The sequence below is a fragment of the Ixodes scapularis genome, unplaced genomic scaffold (genome assembly GCF_016920785.2).
Source record: "Ixodes scapularis isolate PalLabHiFi unplaced genomic scaffold, ASM1692078v2 PGA_scaffold0__279_contigs__length_252992795, whole genome shotgun sequence".
In the NCBI taxonomy this organism is placed as follows: Eukaryota; Metazoa; Arthropoda; class Arachnida; order Ixodida; family Ixodidae; genus Ixodes; species Ixodes scapularis.
In genome coordinates this window covers 46,001,319-46,011,281 of record NW_024609835.1, presented here as the reverse complement: position 1 = coordinate 46,011,281, position 9,963 = coordinate 46,001,319, and the positions used below count along the sequence as shown (strand labels likewise).

The following is a 9,963-nucleotide window of genomic DNA, read 5'->3' as shown; positions in this document are numbered from 1 at the left end:
ACTCTGAGTTGGACTTATCGCAGCCGAATCAAAGCTCCGAGTGATGTAAGGAGTATGGAAGGTAGTGCACATGAAGGAGTTTGCACAAGAAGACACTACTACATTTGCTATCGCCGCAGAATGCATAAGTGGAGGTCGCTTATATTCGTAAAAAGAGCATTGGTATAAATATACTTCTGGCTGAAAGAATAAAAGAGACAGAGTATTCCCATGAAAGAATATGCCCGTCTGTATCGCTTGCTCTATTTTAATTTGTGGTTTTCGTCCTGTTCACGATTTTATCATTGATTATGAGTATTCATTAAGCTGACATTGGCCTTCAAAGCCTTTCGATATAGCAATGACATCAGTTCTCATAATTTAGGCTGCTATTGAAAAAAAATGTGAGGCGAATATGGAGTAACACTGTGTCTCTCAGCGCAGGCGACGTTCGTGCGACGACGGCGCTTCCGAACGAGAATCCCAGGATGAAGACGGATGACTGCAAAAGAACGTGAAACGTTGGGCAAGTCTTGATTTCTTTTGTCTTCCTCAACTATACAAAGCTGAAATACAAAAGCCACCCAAGCTGAAGCTATAAAAATGAATTCGAACTGGACATCTACGAATTAGTACACACTGAATATACGGAAAATAGTACCCCCCCCCCCATACTGAACTTTCTAAACAAATAAAAATGCTTGCAGTTGTCAGCAATTTAAATAATCTTCTTATAATTTCTGACAAATTATAGAAAGTCGGGTGTGGGGCTTTGCAAGCACATCATTGCAGCTTTTTGCCAATTTGGTCGAGGTATTATAAGTGACACATGTGCGGAAAGTCAAATAACAACGAAAGAAGTTAGTGCACACTGAGCCACACGTAGCGTTTCTCAAGTTCTTCGCGGCCATGAAAGATAACAAAATGGTGTAGCACATTAAAATCCCTGGTATGTTGCGAGTTATGACTGAGAGCATGGGACCATGGCAACGTTCACAAAGGGCTGATCAAAAAACAGCAAAAGCGCAGCACAGAACGAAAGGCACGTGATCTCAGCCTTGCTCCGGTTCTTGCCACTTAGTTGGATCCTGTCGTGTGAAAATGACTTATGCATGAAGGAATCTGCTCTCGTTCGAAAAGGTGCGAAATCACAAAGGAACAAAGATCACTTTAAGTGTGACAGTTTTTTAATGTTGAAATATAACATGCTCAACCTTGCTACGGAGGACGGCTTCATTGAAACTGTAGTGTCAGCCAATTATATATCGCAGTTTAGAACACATTTCAAGATTTTAATTACATTTGTAACTTTCATAGGTTTCAACAAAATATCATATTAGAACGCTGCTTTCCGTCGTAGGAAATAATGAGAACACAGCATAGCACCTAGAGCTTTATATCGGCAAGAAAACAAGAAATAAACAAATGATTAATCCGAAGATGAAAGTTATCGCTTTTTAGGCAATTAAAGACAATAATTACCGGCCAATGATGATACCGATAACTTGTTTTCTAAACAGTAGTCGCAAGAGTGTTCGGGCAGTAAAAATAGAAAGGCACTTCAGGATTTGTATTGCACGGGATGTCTTCCTGAGTAGTCACATGGAAGGCTGCGCTCCGCAAACATAAAGGCAACCTACAGTCTAAGCACTTTGAAATCCATGATTATACTCTTATAAATATCTAACACACCTAAAATAACACAGTCATTACAGTACGTACAAAAGAAGGCAAAAGCACGTATAGTGGGAAACTGACGAGTAACACACTGAAACGAAGCGCAGCGAAATGAAAATTTGTATTTTTGTTTCTACTTAATCCCGCAATAACCCCAGAGAAACAAGGGGTATTCTAATTCCCTCCCCCCCCCCCCCCCCCCCCACCCCCTGACAGATAAACTTCTCTGAAGACAGGCATTACTGCCCTTAAAGATGCGTTAAATATTAGTATAAAAAATATCGCTCTTTTTTTCAAATCCTTAAAATCCAGATATATGTACACACAACGCGTCGTGAAGCATCGTGCCAGAAAATCACTTCGAATGTCACTAGTACATATTTGTCAACTTCACCGCGTATCTATCTCATCTCATACAGAGGAGGTTGTATTTTGATTACATGTTGGTTCGCACTGTGGGCTGGTTTGGCGACTCACAACAGTGACGCAAATAAATGGTTCATTGTCCTCCCAGGACATAAATACTTACAACGCATTGGGACATAGTGCATCGATTTTTCCAAAAGCTACATTGCATGCAACTACCATCCTAGCCTCCTTATGAAACAAGGCAAACATAATCGGACACGACATACGTCGATTGTATGAGCATAGGAAAGCTTCCATTGAGATATTTCGACTTGCAATATAGAAGTATACAAATAAGCTGAGTTTTTTTTTTTTTTCATTGGCTGGCTAATAACGGATTTGTAAAAAAAAAAAAAAAAAAAACACCAATAACGCTTCAAAAATGGAAGCAAATAAACACGAAAAGAGTCATGTTTGTTTTGCTTTTCTAGGGAATTTGAAGAACACGCGGCAACAAACATTGACCGAATGCGCCATTGCTAACACCGACCATACCCCTCCCTAGGAGCAGGTCAGAGACGAGCGACCTAGCGGACCCCTAGCCCGCGCCCCAGTCACTCAACCGGTTCACGAGAGGCCCTCTCACAGGGCGACCCCTTTGTGCCCGCACCAGAAGAACGCCGAGCGGAAAGCCCGTCGGCGGGAGCCCCCGACAGCGCCCACTTTTGGCACCTTCTGCAATAAGATATCCCATCAGACTCCCACTGTCGTCGTTCCAATGCGATTGTTTACGAGACGGAACCGAGGCGTTCGCCTTGTTTCGACTATGCACAAGAAACCCTGCCGAGCGCGTGCGTCTGTGAACTGGCGGCGGCGCGGCGGCGGCAGCGGCGTCGCGGCTTCTCGCTCGCCTGCTTCGAAAGCAGCGGGGCTCAGACGTGGTGGCGCCGGCGGGGCCGTTATTCAGGGCACACATACACACGCCACGGGCCAACGGAACATCCGCAGCACGTCGCGCTTACAAAGGGGAAGCCAGCTCTCGGAGGAACCCGCGTTTGTTATGATGAACGGCTCGCTGCACCACGCATGCCAACGGATATCGTGTCTTTGTGCGCGCTACCAGCACAGCGAGGCCCCCGCAAAGGCGATGCGTAAGGACGACCCGGAATCTTAATGCCTTCTCGGCTTTCGTCCCCGCGGTTCTCTCGTCTGAGTCACGAGCCTTCCGAAGTCGCCGACTGCCTGGGCGCCTCGTTTCCATGTCGAAGCGGTGTTGTCTCGCGAGTTGGGCCCAGACGGTCACCTCTCTCGTTCCGAAGCGCTCGCTGTCTGTGTCGCGTGATAAGGGTAATTGAGAACGGCGAAAGGCGCAGTTATGCTAATGAGGCAATGTGTGCGGACTCTTGGGCTGCTTATCGGCGGCCGACGCATTCTCAAATGTAAAACAAAAGCTAAATGTTGCTTTGTGAGTCGTCAAAAGAGCGTATTTGACTGAGCCGTGGTACCTTAGCTTATTTGAATACTCTAACGAGTTTTCTCTTTGGACACCTCAACTAATGGAGATGAAAAATAATTTAGAAATGTATTGAAGGCTTTGCCGAAAACATGTCGACTGGACATAGGTACGCTTGATCGCTCCTGATGAGGTTAACTCCCAGGGATGAACAAATGGAACGTTATATTGGTTAATGTTTTTGATAAAGTGTCACCTTCTAGTTATTTAAAAAGTCCATACGTATATCGGTTTGTTGGTCGGAAACATTTAATGAAAATAACCCTCAAAATACCTAAAGTTTCGAGGACGGACTACTGAAGAAACTTGATACATAACTAGCATCACTTACTGCAATTCATTAGTCTTCTACGGCAAGGTGCAATACTGAAGAAAGATATACTTTCATTACAGCTTAAAATAAGGCTGTAAACCTTTCTCACTCTTTGAACAACATACGAGCTTGTAGTAAGGTTTCATATGGGTGTATAGTGTACAAAATTGTCTCGTTCGCAACAAGTTAATAATGTCTGTCTTCAGAGCAGCTTCGTCTATCCATTAGAATTAACCATTTCGCTACGCTGTTAGTGGCATTGGCAACATAACTAGCACAAAAGCAGCACAACAAAAAAGAGTGAAGAAGAAAATAGGTTCTGAAAAGTCATACGTATACATGCTTAAAAGCGATAAAGATGAAACTAATCACGAAGTTTGTACGTATAGCCGGGCGTAAGCTCATTCGGCGGCAAAAGTATGCGCCCACTGTTCCTAAGCCAAATTTACGAAGATTGAAACGCTCATTACGACATGATTTACCTCACAAGGGGGACTAATTAATTATGAGTGCAGCTACTCACCCTTTTGTTGTAGTGACCCCCTCATTGAAGCGGCGAATCCAAAAACCTCGATTTAAAACTCTGTGCTAGTATGTAAGCAAGACATTCCGAAGTACCAAAGGAACACACCGCACTAGATGCATAAAAACTGGAGACTCGCAATTTGGAACAGCACCGGAGAAAGGATGTTTCCGGTTTTCAGCAGCTCAGCATCGAGGTCAAAGCTCATTGCTTGACAAGAACACCTCACGCACGCTCAGAAAAACGATCAGGTCAACTCTTTGACGCATCTGAAACACATCCCAAGGCACACGAGCGTTCCAACATATTATAATGAAGATTTGACATCTTGCATACGAGATTCAGCCGCTCCCCGAACAATGACAACTATCTTAAAATGATGAGGGAGATCTTCAATCAATGATACGAATGAGACGATCACTTAACGGACGGTCGATCGATTGACTCCTTGTCCACAAGGATGCGTTGTCGTTGAGACGAACTTTTAGGTACACGAGATGACCAGGTTTCCACACCTCGCGGAGCATTCGCGAGAAGCAGTTCGAACTGTTCGTTGTGGTCAGCCTGTTGTCTTTGAAAACATAGGTGATTCCTCACCACATCACGAATGGGAAGCTGTCCCACATGGCTTCATTTGTACCCCTTGCGTAAGCGAAGGATCGTTCGGAGCCTCGTAGGAGTCGTCGGGATCGATGTTAGCGTCGTCCTCCACGTCGCTGTCCGAGCTGTCCGCAATGTCCGCCCTCTTTGTGCTAGCGTCGCTAGAGGCCATCGACGAAGACTGCAGGCCGGCGTCTCTGTCGGGGGATTTGCCTCCCTTAGCGTCGAGTCGAGCTTGCTCGTTGATCTCTTTGACGGCGCGGAGCTCCTTCTTGAGCTTCATGCGGCGGTTCTGGAACCAGATCTTGATCTGGCGTTCCGTCAGACACAGCGCGTGAGCAATCTCGATGCGCCGCCGCCTCGTCAGGTAATGGTTAAAATGAAACTCTTTTTCCAGCTCGAGGGTCTGGTAACGTGTGTAGGTCTGTCGACCACGGCGTCGGGGACAGCCGTTGGGTCCTGTTGGAGAGCACCGAAAAAAAATTAATCAAGATGGCCAGGAGTAAGAGATGCTCTCTTACTGAAGGTGTAGGGCGCAATTACATGCCGCCTTTATAATTTGTTTTCGCTACGCCAATTGCTGCATTTATTTTGCATCACGGTCGCAAGAAAAGAGCGAAAGGAAAACAAAAATAATTAAAAACTGATGAATCAGGAAATACAATAATCAACAATGCAGCGAATATTTACAGAATGTTATTGATACCAACTTTCGCTGGTTCAAAATTTTGGGCGTAAAATAAATATGTAAATGTGCGTACTATATCAGCATCATTCTAACCTTCACTCATTGTGCTATATTGAGAGTAATAGAATTCCGTTCGATGTATAACATTTTAGAATGGTCTCGTGTTACCTTCTTGAGCACAAGCCAGATACTTTATCTTTAATGATTGTTTCGTTGCATTGATATCTGGTTCAAGGCAAACAAATCTACAGCAACCAAATAAAATAGCAAGGCAACATCTCAACCCTACATAGAGTTACTTAGATTTATACAAGTCATATTCGATACCAGACCGAGCTTCAAACGACAGGCGCCCTCAACGGGCGTGTCGTAGCGTAATAACTTAAATATATTTTCTTGTTTACCTCGAGTAGCACGTCCACAACCCATACTAATGACTCCACTAAGTGTGAACGGATGATTAGGAATGTGATAAGTAGAAATATAAAGCAGGAAGATTTATTAAGTCAGTCCACGTCAACGTTACGTGTTCACCGCAGGTTCCGTCACTATCTTTGATAGCTTGAAGACTTTATTTCGAAAATCTCTCTAGCACCATTAGCAAGGAATGCTTTTAGTCGTTATGAACGTGATGCGTGTTTCAAATAGTGTTTAACAGACTCACTTCGAACATTTTTCTACGTGCGTTGTACCATGGTTGTTCGGATTCAGAAATAGGATACCAACTTTAAAAAAAAACACTAATTATTGAAGCCCGCCTTCAGTCTTTCGTATCATGTTTAACACATGACACGTAAAACGACAAGTTCTTAAAAAAATAAAAAGAAACAGACCCATAAACACACCTGAAAATAGATGGAAGGATGGAGGGTAGTCCTCGACTCGGTGATGGCGCTTGTGAATCGCTGTCCTGAACGCCGACCCTGTAAATGTAAACCCCAAGCGATGAACAACCATGCATGACGCTCAAATATTATACGCGAAGATTCCATAATAAAATGAATTTGGAAATCCTTTCGGAGACACACCCGAACAGTTATTTTAATTGATATGATCTTTCTCTTTTGCTCTCTCTTTAAATTAATTTGACAAAAAATCTAAAAAAAACTATATTGTTTGCTTTAAATATATTCAGTCTGATCCGTGCAAACTTTATTTTTGTTGACCTTTAAATATTTCAGATAATTCACCCTTTTCAAAGGTCCATCAAGCAACCTTGGCGGGCGCCATTGCTTGGGCACGAAGCGCGGGATTCGATCCGTGTTTCGGCCGAACGCCGACGCCATACCTCGGCAAACCTCACTCATGAGGGCCCTCACTCACCCTCACTCTCCCTCATCTTCACAGGTGAGGTGAGGGTGAGTGAGTTTCTGAACCAGGAAAATTCATGAGTGTGAGGGTGAGTGAGGGCTGTGAGGGCCGTGAGGGCGGTGAGGGCCGTGAGGGCCGTGAGGGCGGTGAGGGCCGTGATTGCCGTGAGGGCGGTGAGGGCCATGAGTGCGTGAGGGGCGTGAGGGCGGTGAGTGGCGTGAGGGCCATGAGTGCGTGAGTGGTGTGAGGGCGGTGAATACGTGAGGGATGTGAGCGCCATGAGTGCGTGAGGGCAGTGAGTGGCATGAGAGGCGTGAGGGCCGTGAGGGTGGTGAGTGCATGAGGTGTGTGAGGGCCATGAGTGCGTGAGGGCGGTGAGTGCGTGAGGCCCCCTTCAGATCGAGCATCTTTCTCAGCAATTTCGGTGTTGATGGCGGGTTGTTCTCTAGCTTTCCCTAGATCGACACGAATTGCTGAGATCGGGTCCGGCTCGAAGTTAGCAAGCAACTCGAAGCAATTCGAATACGTTTGATGCGGCTGCATCCAATCAGGGACGCAAAATTTTCACGCGATACCTCGTGCCGGTGATGATGACACCGAATGACTTGACTCTGGTTTGAAATCGATCGTTTTTTTTGGAAATAAACTGTTTAAGAAAGGTGCATTAGTATTGTTAACGAGGTTTAAATGCATAAAAATACGTTTATAACGCGTAATTGTGTCTAAATAGTGCAAGAAAAATAAAATGTTATGATGACGATGGCAAATTGCAGCAATTGGTTGCTGCGTGTGTTCGCGGGCGGCCCGTGTTGCTGGTGTTGCGACGTAAAGTTTCTGGGCGAAATTGCCCCATCTGAAGCTGGCCTGAGTGGCGTGAGGGCCATGAGTGCGTGAGGGGTGTGAGGGCCGCATGGGCGGTGAGGGGCGTGAGGGCGGTGAGTGGAGTGAGGGCGGTGATTGGCGTGAGGGCGGTGAGTGGCGTGAGGGCCGTGAGGGCGGTGAGGGCGGTGAGGGCGGTAAGGGCCGTGAGTGCGGTGAGGGCGGTGAGTGGCGTGAGGGCGGTGAGTGGCGTGAGGGCTGTGAGTGCGTGAGGGCCGTGAGGGCTGTGAGGGCCGTGAGGGCAGTGAGTGCGTGAGGGCCGTGAGGGCGGTGAGGGCCGTGAGGGCGGTGAGTGGCGTGAGGGCGGTGAGTGTCGTGAGGACCATGAGTGAGTGAGGGGCGTGAGGGCCGTGAGGGCGGTGAGGGGCGTGAGGGCCGTGAGGGGCGTGAGGGCCGTGAGGGCGGTGAGTGCGTGAGGGCCGTGAGGTTCAATGAGGGTGAGTGAAGGGCTGAAGGTGAGTGTGACTGTGAGGGTGAGGGTGAGTGAGGGGCTGAAGGTGAGTGTCGCTGTGAGGGTGAGGGTGAGTGAGGGGCTTAGGTGAGTGTGGCTGTGAGGGTGAGGGTGAGTGAGGGCGACCTAAAATGCCGACCACTGGCCGACGCAGCCCTCGTGATCCATACATGCTTGGAGTACCTGATCAAGCGAGGGCGGACAGGCAACGGGGCGGTCCTTTGAAAAGGGTCTATTGTCCAACTTATTCACATATATAAACAAAGTCAACCCATTTATGCCACTTTCATTTGCAGAGGGCTAGATGCAGCACTATTTGAGTCTAATTGCGTTGCAAGGTTTTGTCTTTATTTTTTTGGTTTTTGAAGGCTAGCATCTCAATCTATCAGTGTACTAGCATTTTCTAAAATATTTATTTTGCCCGAGGTATCTCATCTCCAATTTGTTTTTAAATTAGAAATGCTACTTCCAATATAACAAACTATGTGTCATATCTCAGCCTCTATGCATAAACAATACATAAATAAATGAAATGACACATATTGCATTTATAGGCGAGATCGAAAAATGAACGCTAGCTTAATGATGACAATGTAATTGATGCAAAGGTGCAAGCAAGCTGGACAAGAATGACGAAAATAATCACTGGAAGACGGGATTATATTTTGTCATTCCTGTCCAGCTCGCTTGCACCTTTACATTAATTGCATAATCATCGTAACCTTAAAATGCAGGCCGTTCACCCCTGTTTGCGTTAGACTGGCGGACTGATGAAGCCAGTCTGCTCTACTGACGTATAACTCCTGGTGAGCTCAGTTGGAAGAGCGATCCGCTTGAAATGGAGATGTCCCTCCCATAGAAAAATATTCTATAATCGTCTATGGAAAAATGTATGGCAGGCTATCACCCGCTATGACCCTCTAGGTCGGCTATAGAAATCCATAAATACAGCTATGGCCCTGAGTGTAAAGACTGGCAACCAAAAAAGTTCGTACCTGTCTATAGAATAATATATGGCCCGTGTCTAAAGATTGGCAACCAGTAAATGTTCTTTACCCGCCCATAGAGCATTCTATGGCCCCGAATATAAAGACTAGGAACCTTCTTGTTCCCCTTCTCCAGGGATTCTTTTTGACTAGCGTAAGGGCTAAAAAAACTCTTAAGGTAGCCTCATATCCGAGAATGTTCCGAAAATGGATAATCAGCATTTTGTTATTTAATTGACTGGTAATTTAAATTTAATTTGTTGCAATTTTACATGATTACTTTTGAAGAAACTGGAACGGGATCGATGTCATTTTCAAACTGTTTTATAGCGTTATTTGCTTGTGAGCTTAAGACATTACAGATTTTTGAAATAATGAACAACGATCTTAAACCAAGATGATCATAACCGATCTTACTGCTGAACTACTGGTAGCTTCCATATCGAAAGCTTCGCTGCTCAAACCCTTCCATCGCATTGTTCAAACTGAAATGAGCGGTATTTCAAATGCGTGTCTGCGTGATATCCGTGTCTAAAAAATTTTCTTAAAATACATAGAGTATTCTCTGGTTCGCTACAAATTAGGGAAAGTATGTTTCAGTTATATATCTATTGAAAATAAGTCATTCTAAATAAAATTGTATTCAAATTAAATTTTCAACACTTCTCTGTTATGTGATTTATATGCCCCGTAAA

The 9,963-nt window shown here is 45.2% G+C and overlaps 1 protein-coding gene across 1 annotated transcript in view; it reads right to left on the bottom strand.

The window, feature by feature from the left end:
• Window positions 1-1,150: 1,150 nt before the first annotated feature.
• LOC8038046 (homeobox protein abdominal-A homolog) overlaps window positions 1,151-9,963 on the bottom strand; it is a 50,297-nt gene continuing 41,484 nt past the window's right edge. The window contains exons 2-3 of the mRNA XM_029986715.4: window positions 6,487-6,564; window positions 1,151-5,412 (exon numbers count right to left, since the gene is read on the bottom strand). Of these exons, the coding sequence (XP_029842575.2) occupies window positions 4,955-5,412; window positions 6,487-6,564 (536 nt within the window). The 3' untranslated portion in view covers window positions 1,151-4,954. The remainder of the gene's footprint in view (window positions 5,413-6,486; window positions 6,565-9,963) is intronic.